This window comes from Anser anser (assembly GCF_964211835.1).
Source record: "Anser anser genome assembly, chromosome: 14".
Lineage (NCBI taxonomy): Eukaryota > Metazoa > Chordata > Aves > Anseriformes > Anatidae > Anser > Anser anser.
The window spans coordinates 14,940,007-14,962,718 of record NC_139735.1 but is presented as its reverse complement, the minus strand read 5'-3'; the positions used below and the strand labels follow the sequence as shown (position 1 = coordinate 14,962,718).

Sequence of the window (22,712 nt, the reverse complement as noted above, 5' to 3'; positions counted from 1 at the left end):
AGGACTTTTCCAACCTGAATGATTCCGTGATTCTATCATAATCTGGAAGGAGTAAGGGAGCTCCACTGCTGTTCCTGTGTTTCAAATTTGCTCTGTCCCTACTGAGGACATGTATTGGACATCCATTAGGTGTCAAAATATATATGATATTCTTTCTCCTGTTTGGTTCTAAATTGCTTTTTATCATAAATATTTTGTATATATTATAATATTTTGTATATATTATTTGTAATTAGTTGCCCAAAATTTAGTTAATTGTTTAAATGTTTGCAGTATATAGCACTCTCATATGTCTGGGCATTGTACCAAAGAGAAATCAAATAAAAGTTGCATTATCTCACATGACTACAGTACACTTTGAAAAAAGAAAATGGCTTTGGTGTAGTAGTTAAGGGAAGGAAGTTGCAAGAAATTCTATTGAAAATGCCCCTTAGCATATTGTTTTGTTGTTTTTTCCCACCCCCTTTTTAATCCTCTACAATGTTGAATTCCTGATGCTAATCTTTGCAGTCTAGCAAGCTCTGTTTTAAGCTATAGAATATTAGCAGTATCCTTTAAAATAAAAGCAGAAGAAGAAACTTTTTTCTTCATAATAAAACATACCTTGAAAATTGATAATCCATGGGAAATTTGATCCTAGTCCCTTTTGTAGTAAGACCATAAGATTCACCACTAGCTTTCAAAACTCAGTTCTTCCTACTGTAAAGTTGCAACTGTAATTGAAAGGGCTTTGTGTGACTTGGAGCCATGCAGTAGATCCTAAGATACAGGCTTAGGAAGATATAATGTAGCATTCAGCACAGTGAGTTTATGCTAACTTAAAAGAGAAAAGAATCTGGATTAGTTCATAAAGCATACCATAATTATGTCCTCAGGAGATAAGTTCTCTTAAAGTATCTCACAAATTCTTTTGAACATGTGATGGTATAGCATCTGTCAAGTACATGTTCTGTCATTCATAATTCTAAGAGTTTTTTGTATTCTATATTCATTACTGAATTAAAATGACACAAAATTACTCACTTCATAAACAGGTCCCTTTGTATCATCTCGAAGTACTGGTATACTGACTGATTGTATACACCGTGACCTAGTAAGTTTTTATGAACAGTCTCAGCAGTGTAGTTCTGAAACTGCTGTTAAAGCTAATAGTATTAATAATTAATAAGTGATTAATATGGAAATGTCATTAGTGGAGGTGTCGATCGCATTAGTTCAAATCGTAATGCTTTTTTTTTTGTATGTTTTGTTAGATATACACTGTTTCCACACCTTCTCTATTACAGCAACTAATCATAAAAATAAGAGCCTTGTAAAACTGCTTAGGAGATACATACAGAAAATATCAGAGGCATAACAAATTATATTTTTCTTATATCCCATTTCTTTGGCGTTCTGACTCATTGATAAGACTGCTTATATATGGGTGTGATTTTAACTGTGCTTTCTGCTGGGAATGCAATTCCATCAGCTCTGCCAGCTGGTATTACCCAGTATACATCCACACTCCTAGCTTTTCTTGATTCGCTCAAGAGTGTTAATGCCCTGGTTTGTCAGCAAGAGAGTCTATTTAGGTGAAATCCTAGTTTAATGATTAGGAAAAATCAAAAAGTCACCACAAATAGCCTTGAATATTTTGACAGTAAAGTAACCCGCAGAAAGAAGTGTCGCTGGTGTATAGTTGTCATTCCATGAAGATGTTCATATGGTCAGGTATCAAGGCACCACAAGTAATTTTGATATGCATGTCTGCTAAAATGCTGTAAAGTTTGAAAATTAGTTTCTGTTTGGAAGACCTGCTGTAACATAGTGCTGCTCTATCTATACTCACCATTTATTCTGATTAGGATTTGTATATAATTTTTTTTTTCTGAGAGATTAATTTCAGAGTGAGGATATCATTTATTGTCAGAAGGATTTCCTTCCAAGGCAGCAGAGGTGTTGCCTCTGAGTATAGTAATGTGTTGCAAAAAAAAAACAAGCACCAATATAAGTATAAGCTGCAGCTTCTTGGAATTGTCTCTGCTTTTCTGGGAAAATTCACTGGCGAAATTTCTGTTCCAGCTTCAGAGAGCTGCTTTTGAAGCAAATTTAGAAGTTTACTGCCCAGATACAGTTTTAGAAGCGTGAACTAAGCTTTGGTCCCTCAACACCAGAGTTGAAAAAAGTAATTTATTAAAAATAAATTCCAACCATTTGTTAAATGTAACATTTGTCTTAAGAAAAATGGTGTTCGTCGTCTTGGTAGAATTTACATTGTTGACTTGGTGCGTAGCACAGTGAATATGTTACATGTTTTCTCTCCCGTGTTTCTGCAAGAGAGCACTTTTTATATATGTGTTTATATACATATGACATATGTATTTATATACATATGACCCATTTATATATTCACTGTGTAGGTTAAAACAAACATTGTTTTCTATTGTGTATGTATTTTTGCTGTTTCTTTTGGTTGTATGATTTTTTTTTTTTTAAAGGCAGGCTCTTTGTGAAAGATAGCTTTAATGGAAGGCATTAAAAATTCTGTCTTTAGTCCATGTGTATTTGCAGGGCATACTGGGTATGCCTTTTGTTCACCTTTTGTTTACTACAAAGTAGAATAGGCCACAGTTAGACAGCTTTCAACCTACAAGAACAGCAGTCAAAATGAGTTTAAATATGGAGATAAAGAAAAAATGTTTCTTATTTAAATTAAACTATAAATAGTATTATAACTTTCAATTTCTAATCTAGTTTTATTATTCATTTAACAAAATTAAACCAGTTACCGGAGTATCAATGCAATGTTCTTAATTTGGAAAGAGACAAATGACAATTGGCGCTGCCAAATTAAAATCACTTCGGCATTAGTGTGCATTTAAAATATCAGAAACAAGTACCAGGATTCTCACAAAAAACAGTCTGAGTTTATCTGAGTGTTTCAGCTGCTAAAAAAAAAAAAAAGAAAAGAGAGAGAAAGTTTTTTTAAATTAATTTAAATTTCTCAACGACTCAGATCTTATTGGCTGGCTTAGCGCTGTGTAAATAAATACTAGTACTAGACATTACAAAGGCAGACTCTGACCTAGCAAAAGGGTTATCCAACCAGGCAAGGTATTGTTGGTTTTAATCTCAGCCTAAGAAGTGGCTGAATATTGGTGTCTGCAAATGTTTAATTACTGGTTTGCATGTACCTTGATAAAATAAAATATTCTTCAAAGGGAATGTATGGTGCTAAACACACTTAAGGATTTTTCCATGAATGTCTTCAGGATTTGGTGAGATTTTCATGGCCTGTTGACAAAACCCATTGTGTTTTGGAAGCTCAATTGCATCTGTGTTGTTGCTTAAATAGAGGTGGTTAAAAAATCTTAAAAAAAGGACACAAATATGTATTGGTGGATTTCTTAGATATTTGCTATTTATTAATCCTAAACGTATGCACCTGATAGATTTGTTAGTTTAATGGATGAGGGTTGTTGCAGAATTTTTTTATTGAGCTTGATTTTCTCTGTAAAACAAATTTTAAACAAGAGGAAGGTTTCTGAAGCTCTGTGTGTAACTTTTATCATAAAGCTTTGTTTTGACAATCCAGAAATGTATTATATTAGTCTCATCTGTGATTGTGCGTTTGAGTTTTTTAATTTAATTTTTCTGTTCTTGTCTTCAGTAAGTGCAGCTGAAAAGGAACAAAATCAATTAAAGGGTAACTGAGTTCTGGGAATAGAGGAGGTGGCTCTATTTTGTTTTAAAGATGTGAATCAGCAGTTAAGACATTTGTCTTCCCAATATGCGTAGATTTAAAATATACAGCTTAGAAATAAAAGAAGCTACCACACTTTAACTTTTTATATATGTACGGGAATAGATCGCTGAATTCAAGCCATTTCTTTTAGACCCAGTTGTCAATCTCCATTGTAGTCAGTATGTTTTGTTTTGTAGTCCTATATACCTGGCAATTCCCCCCCTTTTTTTTTTCCTGCTGTTAAGTATTATATCAGGGGACTAACTCCTGTTCATCCCAGCCATTGGTTTACTTCCTTAAAGTTCCCATATCAGTTTACAGAGCTTTTACCTGCAAGAGAGTGGCCAAACTTTAGTACAATAAAGAAACAAGTTATGACTGGAGGGTGGGGTGAAAAAAAAAAAAAAGCATCATATTTTTAATCTTACTCTCTATGCTTTAGATGTTTCTGTGGAATGCTGACTGCATCCTCTTTACCATGGAAATGAGTGTACTGGGACAGTTGGCAGGACAAGCCATGTTTTGCCAACTCGATTGACCATCTGGAGTAATGGAATCAAGGAAATAGAGTAGCACTTAGAATAAGAACTTAGTGAAATAAGCAGTGTTGACAGCACAGGAAAATTCAGGATTGTCAGTGGATATCTTACGTACCAGAGTGGGAAGAAGGTTTTTCTGGCCTGCAAGAACAATCTGAAAACTAGCTAGAAGTAATTGTGATAGAGCAATTAGCGGGTAGCAGAAGGGGAGGGAAGACATGCAGCATGAAGCTGCATAGATCCCTGAAGGTTAGGTTGAAAGACTTTACCTGATGCAGCAGAGCTGAGATTGGGAGTGCGGACAGCAGTGCTTAAGCGAGAAGGTGAAACAGCTGATGTTATGAGTACTTTGTGTTCTGCAAAAGCTAGTACAGTTTTCATGGAATGATTGTTCATTAGAAATAATTGACTTCTCACTCTGTACCAAATATTATTATCCATGATTTATTTGCATGTACACCTCAAAGGTGAACACAATGTTAATGTTCTGGGAAAAGTAGGAAATTGCACAACCGTGTTCAAGCACAGACGTATGAAAAGGTTCAGTCATTTACAGTCTTCATCCTAGCCATGGACTGTAGAAATTCTGGGATGGATTTATGGCAACAAAATGCAGCAGCAGTAAAAGCACTGTAGAGAATTTTATTTTTAATATTGTTGGGAAATGAACACAAAGGTTTGTTTTATTTTATTTAAAAAAAAAAAAAAAGGCACCAAAGGATACATTCTAAAAACAACATGCTGCTTGTATGTCATACCATAAAACTTTGTCTTACTGCTTTTATCTATGTTTAAGAAAGTCTTAAATGAAATAATTTTGAAATTGCCTTGATTCTCTGGCTGGCAGATTATCTTTAAATCTTATACAGCAGCTGCTATTATGATTTCATTGCGTTACAAAATTTGCCTGTGTTTCTCAGTCTGGTAACCTACTAACTTATCCAGTTACATATGCTTCTGGCTAAAGCATATGAATGTAAAGAAAACAGTAGAACAAGCTAAACGAGCATTTAGAACATCCGTTTTTGTGTTAAAAAGGGGGATTTAAATATAATTACAATGTCTTTGGGCATCAGAAGTGCTTGAATTATTAGAAATTATCGACGTTTGCAATTTGTTTACTTTGTAATGATGTACATAGTGTTACGTATTTACACTAGTGCTCTGTGTTGGTAAAGCTCTCTGTTAATGAGGATAAATGTTATTTAAGTAACTATATGAAATAAATATCCTTCTTAGTCATTCCGGAAGTACCGCTGCATGAAAATTACTCAAAGAACAGCCACTGAAATGTTTCTACCATATGAGTACCGAAGTGTAACTTCATTCTACATTATTTCTGTTGCTGTTTGGTTTTCCAGTGCATTTGCTTTATTTATTCTTGTGGTGCTGGTATTATTTGAAGTTACTACAGCAACCTGTCACCATTTGCTATTATAAAGTATGCTGGGATTTAGTTGCTAGGTGTTGAAGTTTGTTGTCTTACCCATATGACCCTAATATTTTTCAGTTGCTTATTTTCCTGTATATGTTGCATCCACAGCTAATGTCCACTTGAATAACAGATGTTTTTTTCTTTTTGCTTTAGCCAATATTTTGCAATGCTTATACTAAAGGAAGCCTTCGTTATAGTTCATTAAAATTTTATATGAATTATGTGGTTGGCTTTTTTTTTTTTAATGGATGGGGAGTTCGAATAGTTCCTGAGACATTTCCTTCCCTGTTTCATTTTCATCTGACTTTCCATTTACTCTGTGCTCCTGCTCCTGATAGAATTGTAATGTTCGTACCATTTATTTTGTTTGTTCTTTACCCATGTTTTGAAAGGATATCAGCAAATCGGTTAATTCAAGAAGTACAATTCAGTGCTGCTTCTGTTCCTGGATTCTTTTGTATTTAAATGTGTGTGAAGGTTTTAAAATTGGAAAACATACATTTTTTTGCATCTCTTTGAATTGATCCAATGTATTCCAAAGTTATATCTGATAATTTTTCTGTGAGTATTCTCTCATCAGTTGAATGTTTACTTACATACTTTTTTTTATATATGTTTGACCTAGTTTTAATCAGCCTCTCTGCTCTAATTCATGAGATAAATCCTCAATACAGCTGAAATGACTTGTTGGGATTCTACTTGAAGTTCATCTTGTTTGCTGCAGCCTTTTTTATACTATTCAATCACTATACACAATGCTTGATTAAATGAAATACTTTTTTGAATCCTAAGCATTAGACTATTGTATTTGCAGGTAGTGCTTGGTTCTGAATTTCCTCTGTCTGTCTAGCGAGCATGCAGCCTGCATTCAAAGTGTAATAAGTAGTTCTTGTGCAGAACTTACTGTATTTTCAAGCAGTTCATGTTCTTTGCATATTCTAGTAGGAGAATTAAACAGCATGGGAGAATTTAAATGAATACATAGAGATTTGCAGATTTGATCACAGCTCTCCACAGTCCTAAATGACACTGAAGTTCTAGCAGTGATAATGGTGATGCTGAGACAGCATGGGTACTTGAATGATCTGAGGCTGCATCTGAGGAGTGAATTGCTGGTGTTTGGGGATTAGGAGGGGAGGGGCAAGCTTTAACCTATGAAGGAGCTAGCAGTTAATTTCTAGTAGTTAAGACTGCAGACAAGAAAATTATTAGAGATCAAATGGTATTGGTGTATTTCCCTGCTTGACAGCTGCATGGAAATGATGGAGGAAGTTTTTGTAGCAAACCAGCTTTACTGATACCTTTATTTATTTATTTATTTATCATTCAGTCACACTAAGATGAATTCGATAGTTTTGTTGCAAGGTGGCATATGTGATCTTTGTTTATGGCTCTCTTCAGTAATCAATCAATCATCTGGTAATTTTAAAATGACAATATATGGTTCCTAAGAATAGGCATTCATGCTGTACCATAAGAACAGATATAGCTAGACACATTTTAAAAGTTGGTTTCAACAATAAAAAAAAATAACCTTCTTAAAGTCTTTATGCCTTTAAGCAACATAAAAGGTCTATTTAATGCTTGCAAAGAAATGCTACTTATTTCAAGAAGTGATTATTTTATATTAGTGCAGAAAGGCATTTTCTGGCATATGTTTAACTACTAAAAATACAAGCTGTTTTTCATGTATAATATTCTCTAACTTCTGTCAGTAATTTTTTTTTCAAAATCAAGACATCAGAAGGAAAAACACACAGTTTCAATATTGAATCCTTTGAAATTCATTCATTATTACTTCCAGCTTCACATTCAACATCACAGAAAACACTTCTCTAGCCCATCACTGTAAAAGTGAACTACTACAGCAGGAAAATCAGCATTTCTTTTTAAAAAAGCATCATTACCCGAGAACACATGATACCTTACCTGAAATCTTTGGCTTTACCTGCAGAAAATGTGTCTTCCTAGTCTTACAAAGTAGGCAAGCCTCTTAGTAGCACTAATGTTACTCCAGAAGAAGGTATAATAGGTCCTTTATATTGTAATTTTCACTGTATGCCAGAAGTGTACTGGGTCTGCTCACGTAGGAATAAATAAAAAAAATAAAAAGGCAGTACAAACTGAACAGCAGCTAACATACGAAACTAAAAGACCTCTAGTGGCCACAACCCGAAGTTAAAGAAGGCTTCCCTTTAAGTGGTAGACAAAATGGTCGGGGACGGCAAACTCCAGCTGATACTTTGGTAATGTGTGCCTGTGTTGCCTTTCTGGCATAACAGAAGTGTAAAGTGAATCAGAGTTAAACAGAGAATCTGATTAGTAACAAGGGGAAATAAGCTTCTGGTCAGAGGGACTGGGGAGTCACCTCTAGCAATCCTAAACAAGCATGATGAGAAGTTTCAAATCAAGCTAGAAAATTATTTTGTATGATCATCTCCTTCATATTCTCTTCTTTTAATATAATGAATGCAGGTTCGATTTAAAACAAGAATTCAGGCAATTAAAAGGCATCAATAAGGAGGATTCTTTTCTGTCTTAGAGGTATACTAACAATAGTTAAGCCTGCTACTACTGAGAGATGAGAAGTATCTTTCTGAGTCTCAGTCAAAGGCAGTGAAAACCTAGGCTTATAGATAATTTTACGTCTTGCAGCACTTCATCTTTAGGAATTGAGAAAAAAGTATTTCCTTTTGAGGAAGTTTGGAGTTTTGAGAGATGAAAGTAATAGTATTTATAAAAGTTCTTTTTTTTATAGAGTTCTGTAGTAGTTACTTAAACATCTGTAAAATATATCCTTTCATGCACTATTTCTTCTTGTAAAATACCATAGCCTCTGTTTCTAGGATGATTAGAAAGTTTTGATCAAATATATTTTTTCTTCCTATGAATTCCTAATGGAAGAATCCTAGGAAATATCAATTGCCTTTTAAGAGTCTTAGAGTAATACTGAGGTGTATTTTATATAAAAAGTTTTCTGGTTGCAGACTGTGTGCTTCCATGTGCTTTTCATAAATGGTGCAGATTTTTTCTCCAGAGCCTATTGCCAGGGTAGCTTTTGAATTACCCTCTCTGAGTTCTTACTATGTTTCACATCTGGGCTTGTGAAAGTTTTCATTTGATATTATTTTAATATGCTTAAAAAATAATTATTAGACATTTAGAATAGGTCTAATTTAGAAAGAATGCAATGCAATATCTTAATTAATCTAGATGTGTGTTATCTTTCTATTGATTTTTTTCTGTTTTTTTTTTTCAGAGTCATTTTGTTGCATGCATGACAGCAATCTTAAACCAGATGAACAACCAGCATTACTCAGTTTACATTGAAACTTTTCAGACAAGTTCAGAACTAGTGGTGAGTACAAAACAAACATGGAAATGATAAATAATTAGAAGTATTTTATTAGCTATGAAAAATAAAGTGTTGTTTTGAACTATCTTGCCTGATTCTTCGTAGCATGAAGTCCGTTTCTGTACATTTTCTGCCTCTCCATCATTTTATTGCCTCCCTCTTCTAATGGTGTCTTTGGACAATACTAACATCAGAAATTCGGAAAGATATGTCACTATCGTTGTTCATAGCACTTAGGAGGTAATTTAATAATCAAGCATTAAGTAATGAGATCTTTGTTTCACTCTGTTTTGAGGAGAAACAACAACAACAACAAAAAAATACACCACCACCGACAACAAAAAACAGCAGTAAAGCAATCTCCAACTACTCAAACCCTCCATCCACATTTTGCACATCGTGATCTAGTTCCACTTTCCACTGTTGTTCAAGATAATGTTGTGTGCTAAATGCAATTAAATGCAACTTTTTATATTGGTTGTTCCTGGCATAAATTAATGATATTTGGTGTGCATTTCTGTTTTGTACCATTGGTCACTGGTTTCAGGAGACCTTTTTCCCTTTATTTATACTCCTGACATAAGTCCAAAATAAGTCTAGGTATTGGCTAAGATTTTGTTTACATGATCTATCGGTTCTCCGTGGAACTAATACTTTCAGTTGGCAAGATTTGTCCACTTTCCTTTCTTTGTTATAGTCAGTGTTGTGCCATAACTGAAATTCTAGCAGATCAAATCGTGGCTAGATTTTGCAATTCTTCATGTGCCTGAGTTTACTTGAAAACATGAGTATTTTAAAATAACTTCAGCTTCCAAGCAGTTTAGGTACTTGAGGTACTTGGTCCTAGATAATATCTAGAAATTCTAATGAAGTCTGTCAAGTGTAGTAATACTTCATCAGCTTGAACAGCTCTGCAGAGCACATTAAAAAAAAAAAAAAAAGCCTCTTTTTTTCTCTGTTTATAAAGGCATCAATTTGTTGTCTTCTCATTTTTTCTCAGGAGCATAAGTATATGTCAGTGAAGATAAAGACTGGTTTTCAAATCATGGTGTTGACATGTTGTTGTCATGCTATTGTTCACTTGTTTCTCTAAGTAATTTGACAAAGTACAAACGTTGCAGAGAACTGCTTGTGAGGTTTTGGTAATAGATGATGACATTTCATCTGGCTAGCCTCAGATTTTTAGCTGACTTGCTCAGAAATTCAGGGGTAAAACTGCATATATGCACTATAGAAATGAAAATATAAAATAGAAAAGAAAATAGAAATGAAATAGAGCTTGAATGATGATGTTCATTTTATTTATGTACAATATATTGGAATCTCTAAATACTTGTTGGAAAAATATTTTTTTGAGGATTTTCTGTCTGTGCCTTCAATTTTTTATTTAGAATACTAAAATTAGACTAAATGGACTAAGTAAAAAACTGTGTTGTTTTTCAGATCTGTTAATTTGTCCTGCATTATGAGACTGGCTAAATAATAAACAATTCAGCAGCTTTACTATATAGTATATATAGTACTGTAACTTTTTATTTCCATTCATTTATGGCATATCTTTTCGTAAGAGCCCAATGTAACAACTTTTAGCTTTCATTTTGATTCCGGGGCTGCTCTTTCGCAGGACTTCAGTTCCAGCCCTGGGTTTACTGGTATCAGCGGGATTTGTTTCCATTAACTTCACTGGGAACAGAGTGAAGCCCTCCCTCTTAGTTCTTTAATTGTGGCAGGAACACTTACGTGACTGTGTAACACAAAGTTTATTTACTGTATTTTGTTGTTCTAGGACTTCTTGATGGAAACATTCATAATGTTCAAAGATCTCATTGGAAAGAATGTTTACCCTTCAGACTGGATAGCAATGAGCATGGTGCAGAACAGGTAAAGTGGGGCTGGAAGATCAGTGCTTGCGTTCTGTGTGCTTCTGAAAAGTGAACTTGTTTCATATCTTCTGAAAAAAAGTAAAGTTTTGCCATTCCAACTAAGATAATACCATTCCAATTTGGTGAATGTCAAGAAGAGGTCAACATCCGAAATAATTTACTGACGATACATTAAATAGCTAGCTGCCTGTGCTCCAAGTCCAGTTATAACATAGAAAAAAATAAGTAACATTGAAGTGGAAGTACATACTTGGTCTGTACGGTCAGTGACAGTCAACAGAAGCCAAACTGTAAAAGGCCAGTTAAATCTTAATTGTACCATTTCAGCATAGTTTAGCATGTCCTTAGTGAGTTCATTGTGATGCAAGAGCTAGCAAGCCACTTTTCTTTTTCTTTTTTTCCCTGAGCTGATATGGTCTGTTGGATTGCTGAAAAGATTATAAAGACCAGGTCTTTGAGGGCACCTCTATATTTGTAGGGGAAGTTTGGGTCCAAGATGCTTTTTGAGGAAGTGTATTGCTATCCTGTATATCATCTGGGGCTTCATTTTGATTGATTACTTCAAACAGATACATTACCCACGTAGATCAAGTTGTCATCTAAGCAGAAGCTTGTATAATCAAATCTATCATACTTCCTACTATTTACTCTATGAGAAATTGCTATTAATAAGGTATCTTTGAGAACTCCAATATAATAAAATTAACTAAAGGAAAAATATCTTAAACCATGTAGATTGTACACCTTAACCTGTGGCTATAATCCGTCTGATTTGGTGTTGTCATAAATGATAGTGGGATAAACCAAGCATTGTTTGATCATCAGAATGTTGGTCGATCCTGTGTATCAAACATTGGAATGGTTTATTGCATATTCCTTTAAATTATTATTATTTTAAATGATGTGCTGTTTGCTCTCAAGGCACATTGTTATTCCCAAAGCCTCTTAATTGGCCAAAGCCAATTCCCAAAGTGAGGCAGAGGCCCACTGATGTTGGAGTGTTCTATTAGCAACTGAGAATCAACAGAGTACTTTAACAGAGAGGAAACAGTTTGTTTGTTTTGTTTTGTTTTGTTTTTTTAATTTACTTTTCCTCTTTTCTTCCATTAACAATAAGTTGGGAAGAACACTCTTTTTCATGTCATGCTAGATGGGGCAGAACACTTTGGGAAATAGTAAAATCCTCACTGAGGTCATAATACCTGATATAATAGCTGAGTTATTTTTGTGATCCTTCATGGTCAATTTAATTAACTTTTGTTCTAATGAGGGTTGCTTACTGCACACTTCTTCCTAGTTGCTGCTGCTTGTATGTGCACTTTATTCCACTTGTGGTACATAGATGATTGGCTATCAGCTTACTAAAAGCGGTAATTCCTAGGTACATGGCTTTGTGGGGAAATGCTTTTCCTGGTTTATGTAAAACTGTATAGTCCACTTTGTCTCTTAGGTATTCATAATTTTAATTTAGAGGCACATCATTCCTCCCAGGAAGTACCCATACCTCATTGTCTTCCTGAACTGCATAGGATCTGAGATTCACTGAGTAAAAGAAATGGTTAGGGCAGTTAGCAACTGAAACATTCACATCCCTTCCGTTCCTCCGGGCTTTGAAATGGTAATTGCTCAGATTGAGTTTGAAAATACTTGATTATATCATAATTACTGCATTGAATCAGTTTTGGTTAGAGTCCAGTCTGAAGTGGTTTCGTAAGCATATCCATTGTTTCTGTGTCGATTTGATTTGTTTTTTGAATCTTGTCAACATTATACTTAGGTATTTTAGTCTACTTTAGGTAGACTGAAAATAAAATTCTACAGGACTTTTTCACCAGTGCATCTTAAGGTTGGACCCTATTTGCTGAAAAACTCAATGTGAGACAAGCATAGGATATTTTCTAACACCAGTAGTTAAGCTTTTTATAAAATATGTTTTCATTTCCTGTGGGTATGATTGTTTTCAGACCTAAGTCAGAGTCAAGTGATCCCTAGACCATTTTAAGTCTAACTTGAAAAGTTTTTAGCACTGACGGTATATGGCAAAACAGCTGGAAATATTGTTGATTTTCTTTCATTATACATACTAAAAATAGCTGCTTCTTTGCAGATGAACTGCTTGGTAACACCCTCAAGACCTGGATCTCATGTAGCTCATATGTTGTAGTGGCACTATTAGTTCAGGAAAACCTCATTATAGCTTCAAATCAGTGCCACCTGCAACCCCAGGTATCTCACCATTCGTCAGACTGCCAGCAACTATATGTTATATCATTAGGTCCTGGCCAACCTGCAGAATGAGGCAGAAAAAGTTCCAGTTCTTCACCTAGCACAGGGTAACATTTTAAGAAATGGAAAGTAGGGATTTCAGACCTCTTTTTTTTTTTTGTAACATTGGTGAATGGCTTAGTTAAACATGACTTCTGAAAAAGTAAAAATAAAATAAAATTCCACACTATACGTATGCATATTTCTCAACAACAGTATCTTTGAATAGAAAAAGTCTTCTCAGAGTAAGTAGCTGGTTATAGTATTGACCTGTGAATCACCAAAAAAAGAAAAAAGTTGCTTTGTGCTTTATGAGGAGACGGTATTTGTAAAGTTGCAAGCACAACCTTTAAGTAACAACTGCATGCAACAAGTTTAGTAGCTGTTGGACTGCGTTTTCTTTTAGACATTACGAAGAAAAAAAACGTGAGCTGGTATTCACAATTTAAGAATGTTTTTCAAGAATGACAGAACGGTTTGGGAAAGAAGGGATACTGAATGCTGTTGCAGGAAGTATGGGAACATGCCTTTTTCAACCAAGTTTAATTTAAATACTCATGGGAAGGATGCTACAAACTGTATATTGCTGCTGCGAACACGGTCTTCCATCTATCTGTCGGTGGAAAGGGAAGCTTTTCTTATTTTCCCATTTTAGAAATATTTGCTACTGTTACTGGTATTGATGTCAGTGGATATTGTGACTTCACAGGCACTAGTGGAACTGACTCTACACCAGGGAAACAACTCCAGTTGATAAGACTGTGCTTTATTCTTTACTCCAGCTAGTGCTGGAGTTCAGTCTGAGACTTGGTTCAGTCTCTGACAATTGTGATGGGATTTTTAAATAGAGAATATCAAATTACGTATCAAAATAGGAAAAAAAATCCTTAATTTTACTTTATTGATTATTAATAGGAAGTGATTCTATTCTTAGAGGAAAACTCTGATTTATTCTATACAGATATGTTTCAACAGTTGGCATGAAACATTGCCTGGCTCATTGTTTGTCTTGCAGAGAATAAAAAGGGGCGTTTATTTATTTATTCCTAAGAGAGAAAAAAATGCAAGCACTTCAGGTTAGTTTTTGCCCTTGTTTTCAGACATGCATTAGGAGTTAAGATTGATTTATGTAACTAAAGATGGATGACAGCATTGCAGTTTATCCTGAGCAAATAAGACAGAATTTGAAAGGCTGATCTATTGTGTACAAGTAATTTTTTTTCTTTCTTTTGGTCTCATTTTCCTTGGGAAACATTTGGCTAGCCTAAGCAGGCTTGACAGAAATGCATTTGTTTTTATCAGGTGTTTGAATTTTCAGGGGGTCAGTCAGAAGGCATTTTCACACATGCTTATGGCATATTGCATAACTTTGTAAATTAAATACATGAAAAAGTATTCTAAGCAACAAGTATAAACGTCTAATGAAAATATCCCTTAGTGCATGCATGCACAGGAAGGTATATGAAACATAACAGGTTCAGGTGGCTTTTACTGTTCAGTCGTCATTTTAATCATGATTAGTGATAAGATGTGCACTTAAAGGGTTTGTTTCTGCTATGAGACTAAAAATGTCTGTGCTGAAATAAAATTTCCCCTCTGTGTGTGCGTATATATAATGTGTATGTAATGGTCCTTTCAGAGGTAGAACATTTTATTTATTAATTTATTGTTCTTCTACATTGGATATTTGGTGCAGAGTGTTTCCAGATTCATGGATTTGTATTTCCTTTCCATTAAATCTAGGCAACTATGTTTCCTACTTTTCTTTCCAAGTTCTCACAAAAGTCAGTACTTTAATAGAGCAAATGGAATAAGATTTGCCTAGGAAAATTGAATAAGGCAGATAAAGAGAAGAGGCAGTTGTTTCACTGTGGATTGTAAGCTTACTTCCATGGAGAGTTAGAGTTCCAGCTGCAGCTGATGTGTCTGACTGAGCCATTTAGTGCTTTGCTGTCTTATAAACAGAACACCTCTTACAACCATGTGTGATTAAGTCTGGTTCTGCCTGATGTAACCCTACATTTCAATCACTTGCATCTTCCTAACACCTAATACTACAGTATGTTTACTCACACTAACTGTATGTTGCCCTTAGTTAGCTATGTTATGGAATTGTCTGCTTACTGAGCATCTAAACAATTATGTGGTGACTGCAGCAGATCATCCAAGGCCATCTTGACTACAGCAAGACAGGCTATTGCATATCCTGGTCACAGTACACATTAGGTGTTTATTACGTTTGATGGTAGTCATTTAGTCTTTCATCTAAAACATAGAGCGAAAATATGCTGTGAGTCATCCTTTTCCCCCTCCCACTGCAAAGTGGCGCATCTTTCTTGGGTCTGATTCCTAGGATGCTCATGCTTGTAGAGTGTAAGTTCTTCAGAATTACAAGTGAAAATCTCAGCGAGGAGAACAACCCAACTCAGAAGAACTTGTTAATGCGGTGTTTTCAGAAATTCAGCAAGATAAACTTATTATTCCAGAGACACCTTTGACTTGCATGTCTCTAAGGATCTTTGTAATGTAGCCTGTTATCATAAATAAATAAGGTACCAAGAAAAATTCAGTACCCATAATTTTCATCAGGTGTAGAAGCTATAGAGCAATCTTTCCACGCTCTCTTTTCTGACAAGTAACTTCAGTCAATGCTTCATATCTGAAGATATTTCTAGGAAATTAAATATGAGACAACTGCATATATGTAACATTATTTTGAACAGCTATCTTGTATTTTTGAAAGCTACATCACAAAATAACCCTGTTGGTGTATTATGAATTTAGTGCATAATGATCTTTTTAAGACACAATCTGTTGGGTCTACCAACTACTACCTCTGTATTGATACAGTTTCAGTTGTGAAGTAGTAAACTCAAGTAAGTAACACTTAAACAAAAGGGAGATGCATATTTGTCTGTAATTACAGTTTGTATTCTTATGTTCAGAAAAAGCCAGGCTTCCCTGGAAGTTAAAAAAAAAAAAAATAATAAAAATACTATATTGAATGTGTTTACTTGCTAAGTATTTTCAATAAGAATGTCTGAAAAAAACAAAAGTACATATACCGTTATAAAATAATACAAGTGGAGAGAATTTATTTCAAATACAGAAAATTTATTTAATGGGGAAAAGAAAAAGCAAAGCCCAAATACTTTTTTTTAACCTTTAAAATGTTTTGTTGAGATCATAAATAAAATACAGAGTCTGAATGATACTGCTTTAAAAACCAACAAAATAACAACAAGAAAAAAAAGCCCAGTTAGTATTATGCACTGGCTATCCACAGCGTTATCCATTACTTTAATGTAATAGTGCAATTTTAATCCTTTGACGTTTAAATAATAGAAGTATTTCTTCCTGTAAATTTGTTTATCAAACTATCACCTCTGCACAAGTCTTAGATACATAAAAATGAGGACTAAATGATATCTAGAAATATTGCAGTAAGGGTAAATTAGTGTTAGCAGAGGGAAAATAAATATGACAGTATTTATTAGTGTATGGCATTCTGAAGCAACCATGTTAAGTCACGTATGGTTCTGACTTTGTATCTTATTCCCAGACTTGATATAGCACCAAAGACATGTGCATTTTATTTTATTTTTAATCAAGATATTTCCACTCTGAAAACAATTAGCTGTAGTGCATGAAAAAGGAGAGCAGACTCAAGTGAAAAGATACTCATAGGATAAGAAAAATTACTGAGAATGCTTTTCCAAATACGTTACTTATACCAAGGAGCATTATGCCAGCTTTTTATTCACTTGGTTCTCCAGCTTTGATGTTTCTTGAAAGCATACTAAAGATCACATTTTCAAAAGAGTTCTGCATGGGTGTGTACATAATATACAGTTTCAAAAAATTATTTTGTATCCTAAATGGGAGATAAGCAGTTTTTAAAACATGCTGTTAGTAGATGCTGAATTAAGAGCTGCATATAAACAGATTGCTAGCAAAATAAAGAGATCTCAAATGGAAACTGTCATGTTTTGCATTTGGTTGTATAGCAGCAAAGCAATTGCTCATTCTTGTCTTTGTCTAGGTGTTGCTTTTGTATGACTGTCAAAATACCACTGATATTTCGTAGCATGTAGTGGTTTTGTATGCTTGGCTTAGCTATTCAAGGTAAATTTTCAAATAATAAGCACCCTACTAATAAAGAAATTGAATTGTACAAAACAAGTTTTAACTGAGACAGGAGAAGCTGGATAATAGTTACTTCTAAGCAGTTGTTTTCTGACCATGCTGTTTGCATAGAGTCTTGTCATACATCGAAATAAGCATTTAGGAAAATTCTACTAAAAAAGCAATTTTCGTTCAGTCTGAATGGTACAAAAATTCTGCTTCAGTCTGTAGTAATACCGAATTGAAACAAAGGGAGAAATATGATTAAATTATACTATTTTCTTTGCACCAGTGGTCATATTTTTCCAGTTACCATGGAAGTGAATTGCTTCTTAAGTGTTGACATTATGATGCTCTTAATAACAAGATTTCACATGGCTACAAGGTTTTTAAGTAGTGCTTCTGTTTTGCATTGCCCTTCATTTCTAAATTAATGATAGTGTGCCAGTTTATTAGGAAATTATTTCTGTGGTTAATTTGTAAAGATTTTTTGTTATTTAGCCATTATCTTTTCACCTGTTTTCTCAGTCTTTCCCCTGCTGTTTTGGTCACTGAAATAGTAAATGTGTGTTTTTAATCTTGCCTGTCACATTGATTGATTGCCTGCTCTCTCTGTGTACTTAATATCTTCAGGTGTATCTTCAGGTGTATCTTAATATCTTCAGTTTATAATTGCTGGTCATTGTTTCAGCCATTGATAATGATCAGCATTTGAGATTGGATCTGACCTGCTTTGCAAGTCTCCGTAATTTCACATGCCATCTTTTGTAGCTCTACACGCAAGAAGAGGAAAGATGACAGAGGCCCACAAGAGAATCAGTTGACTTTAGTAGCTGCTTCTCCTTTGTGCCTGCTTCATGTTAAAAAAAAATCTCTATCAGGTGTCCTCTGCAAAGCATGAGGATGCTCCTATCAAGTCAACATAAACGATATGGAAGCATTATTTTGGCTCTATTTCTACTCTAGTCTTAATTTAATTGGCATACTAGCAAGACCATGCCTGTCACAGCTCAGAATAGACCTTCAAAATAATAGTTGATGCATCTCCTAGGCTTTGAAAGAACTCTCATATTCTTTCATGCTCAAGTAGAAGGTTCACTAATGAAAGTGCTGATTGATCGGCCTTTGGTGATTACAAAAACAAACTTGCCAAACTAAATTTAATGCAGCTCCTCCTGTCTTTAATTGTGGGCCACGTTCTCTGAAGGAAAAGTACATAGGGAAGAAGAATTGAATTTTAAAGCCTTTTTGTGTCTTCATTGTTTTTCAGATATGTTATTAAAAATCCAAATTTTTAAAGGTTTCTTGGAGTAAGAGCTTTCACAACACAGGAAATAATGTTCTTTTCAAGCTTGTTTCTTTTTTTTCTTATTATCCAGTAAAAGTCCATATTCGATTAATTCTTTGCAGATGTCATTGCAGTGTAATCATACCTTTAGAAGACATAGTGAACATGAGTTTGAGTTCATGTTCATAGATAACTAGATGACTGAATTCAGTCTTCACCTCAGTATTTGGATTACTTTTCTCAAAGTTGAAACGATGAACTTCCAAATTTTATGCTGTATTGTGTGAACTTGAGAAAACATCTCACTGCTCTTGGACTATTGCTTTAGGAAGGATTCATGTGTGAGAGTCAGAGGAAAGGTGCACTCATGGTTTTGGTCTTTCATAAAATTTTGTGGGCCCAGAATTTTATTTCTTTTATTTAGTTTGGCTACTCAGAAAATTGTATGTGCAGGGCTATGTGAAGAGAGCATTGTTTAAACTGTGAGCAGTAGAGGAGAGCTACTGAGTGCTCAGCATTTTTGCAACACCAAGCTCTATTTACATGGCTATTCATGGTTTTAAATAGGAAGGGATATTAGACTACTGTTTGTAATTATCTTGGCCACAGTGTTCTGAAGCTAGATGCAGAGAAAGGCGTCTTTGGCAAAGCCACTGAAGAACAGCAATGCCAATTTAAGTTGATAGATTGCGGTGGAGAGCCATTACTTAAAAATAATTTCTTAATGCAGTTTCCTGTGGCTTTACCTTCATGCATAAAGTCTGCTAAAGTTCACTTTTTTTTTTTTATTTAACTGTAATCATTTCTTTGTTTTATGCTATAAGGAGCTGGTGCACTAGTTCTAACTTGTTTGCTAAAAATAACTTGGAGTTTCAGATCTATTTTTTAGGTTTAACCCCTATTTGCACTTCAAAAGCAAAGACAATGTGCAGACCTATATTACTATTAAATAGTTACTTCTAAGGAATAACCTTGGAATCCTACTTTGATTAGCATCATAATGCTTGTGACTACATCTTTTCTCCATTTCAGTCCCTATGTTTAAATTTATCTGGAAAACAATTGGAAATAAAATCTTTGTCTTAGCATGACTTACACATTTTCAGCTTTTTTGGTCTTAGATTGTTAGTATATTTTACAGTGCTGTTTGAGCCTTATTTAGAATATACATCCAGTAGTGTAGGATTCTATTCTTTGGGCTTTAATATGAAGACTTCTTATACTGCTTGTCAGAATTTGAAATCAAATTCTCTGCCAGTAAAATAAAGGAAAGTAGAAGCAGTAAGACATTGAGAAGGGTACAGGACATAGCAGCAGCTGAACCATGATGATCCTTTTGCTGTTCTAAGCCAAAGCCTTGCCTTTGTATATTTAAATTAAGCCCAGAGACTTTGGCCTTGAAGATCATCCATAAATCTCCAGGCCTAAGAGGCTGGTAAATTAGAATAACAAATGCTTATAAACGCAGAAATTATAATGGAAATGACTGTGGGTAAAGGAATTTAAATAATTTTAGATCAAAATTATTTCAACCAATGAGAAAATAAATTCCATATTACTCAGGTAACACCAGAGAAGGTCTCTCATAATTGAGCACCTGAAATAACATATTTATAGCTCCTTGTAGTGATTAAAGTTAGTGGTAAATGTGAACAAGAGAAGTTTAATAAGAAAAAGTATCTAATTGCATTACCTGTATGAGAAACCAAAATCCTGTCCTTTGATCAGTCTAAAGTTGGAAGGCAGAAGTTAGCAGATTTCTCCACATTCAAGGTTGGCAACTTGCTACAGCACTTAGATGTACACAAATCGATGGGGCCAGATGGGATCCACCCGAGGGTGCTGAGAGAACTGACGGAAGAACTGGCCAAGCTGCTTTCCATCATTTATCGGCAGTCCTGGCTATCGGGGGAGGTCCCAGTCAACTGGCGGCTAGCAAACGTGATGCCCATCTACAAGAAGGGCCGGAGGGTAGACCTGGGAAACTATAGGCCTGTTAGTTTGACCTCAGTGCCAGGGAAGCTCATGGAGCAGACTATCTTGAGTGTCACCACGCAGCACTTGCAGGGCAAGCAGGCGATCAGGCCCAGTCAGCATGGGTTTATGAAAGGCAGGTCCTGCTTGATGAATCTGGTCTCCTTCTATGACAAAGTGACATGCTTAGTGGATGAGGGAAAGGCTGTGGATGTGGTCTACCTTGACCTCAGTAAGGCTTTTGACACCGCTTCCCACAGCATTCTCCTTGAGAAACTGGCTGCTCGTGGCTTGGACTGGTGTATGCTTTGTTGGGTTAGAAACTGGCTGGGTAGCTGGGCCCAAAGAGTCATGGTGAAGGGAGTTAAATCCAGTTGGAGGCCGGTCACTAGTGGAATCCCCCAGGGCTCAGTACTGGGGCCAGTCCTCTTCAATATCTTTATCGATGATCTGGATGAGGGGATCGAGTGCACGCTCAGTAAGATTGCAGATGACACCAAGTTAGGTGCGTGTGTCGATCTGCTCGAGGGCAGGAAGGCTCTGCAGGAGGATCTGGATAGGCTGGAGCGATGGGCTGAGGTCAACTGCATGAAGTTCAACAAGGCCAAGTGCTGGGTCCTGCACCTGGGGCGCAACAACCCCAAGCAGCGCTACAGACTGGGAGATGGGTGGTTAGAAAGCTGCCTGGCAGAGAAGGACCTGGGAGTACTGGTTGATAGTCAGCTGAATATGAGCCAGCAGTGTGCTCAGGTGGCCAAGAAGGCCAACAGCATCCTGGCTTGCATAAGAAACAGTGTGGCCAGCAGGGCTAGGGAAGTGATTGTCCCCCTGTACTCGGCTCTGGTGAGGCCACACCTCGAGTTCTGTGTTCAGTTTTGGGCCCCTCACTACAAGAAGGACATGGAGGTGCTTGAGAGAGTCCAGAGAAGGGCAACGAAGCTGATGAGGGGTCTGGAGAACAAGTCTTAAGAGGAGCGGCTGAGGGAGCTGGGGTTGTTCAGCCTGGAGAAGAGGAGGCTCAGGGGAGACCTTATCGCACTCTACAGATACCTTAAAGGAGGCTGTAGAGAGGTGGGGGTTGGTCTATTCTCCCACGTGCCTGGTGACAGGACGAGGGGGAATGGGCTAAAGTTGTGCCAGGGGAGGTTTAGGTTGGATATTAGGAAAAACTTTGTTACCGAAAGGGTTGCTAGGCGTTGGAATAAGCTGCCTAGGGAAGTGGTTGAGTCACCATCCCTGGAGGTCTTCAAAAGACATATAGATGTAGCCCTTAGTGATATGGTTTAGTGGAGGACTTGTTAGTGTTAGGGCAGAGGTTGGACTAGATGATCTTGGAGGTCTCTTCCAACCTAGATGATTCTGTGATTCTGTAAGTTATGTTGCACTGTGACAAGATAATTCCTTTCAGTGATTTTTCAAGATAATTTCTTCTGAAGTTGGATAGTACGTGCTACATTTTCCTGAGCTGTTCCGGGGTCCAGTCTTTTTATGGTCTATTTTCTATCTGTATCTTATCTGTTATGTCAGTTATAATACGTAACTGACATTATGAATAATCATGTAATGAGAATGATTTCTCCAGTCAAATGAGTTACCTTTCTCCTCTTGGAGCAATGTTTAGTTCTTTAAAGAGGAATATTTTTTTCAATATTCATTAAAATTATACTTTGCATTTTCATCAAAATCTCAGTGTTTATGTGAAGTGAACCTGTTTCACTTCACACTTGTGGCTAGTTAACTAATATGCCCTTCTTCTGAAGGGGGAAACTGAAGCATATAAATACCAAGTCACTGAGGTAGGTACAGCATGGCATTGGCAGGAGCCAGGAACAGAATTCAAACCTACTGCCTTACAATGACAGAAATAGACTCATCCTCTAGGCAAAATACAAAAGCACAAAAGTATTTGGAACTTGACAACATGGAAGTATTGCATGCTTTTTGAAAATGTGTAATTCCAGTATGTCAGATAAAAGATATCTGTGAGAAAGAAAGAGGTATTCACACAAAATAGCATACATAGGATTATATTGTATAGAACTCTATCAGTATTTATAATATGATCAGTAATTTTTACTGGACATTAAGTACAATCTTATACTTTTTGTAAAGTGTCCTTCG

At 35.7% G+C, this 22,712-nt stretch overlaps 1 protein-coding gene across 1 annotated transcript in view; it reads left to right on the top strand.

Moving 5' to 3' along the window:
• Positions 1 to 22,712, top strand: part of DOCK2 (dedicator of cytokinesis 2) — a 186,942-nt gene that overhangs the window by 106,768 nt on the left and 57,462 nt on the right. The window contains exons 28-29 of the mRNA XM_083798208.1: positions 8,961 to 9,059; positions 10,843 to 10,937. Coding sequence (XP_083654334.1) covers positions 8,961 to 9,059; positions 10,843 to 10,937 — 194 coding nt within the window. The remainder of the gene's footprint in view (positions 1 to 8,960; positions 9,060 to 10,842; positions 10,938 to 22,712) is intronic.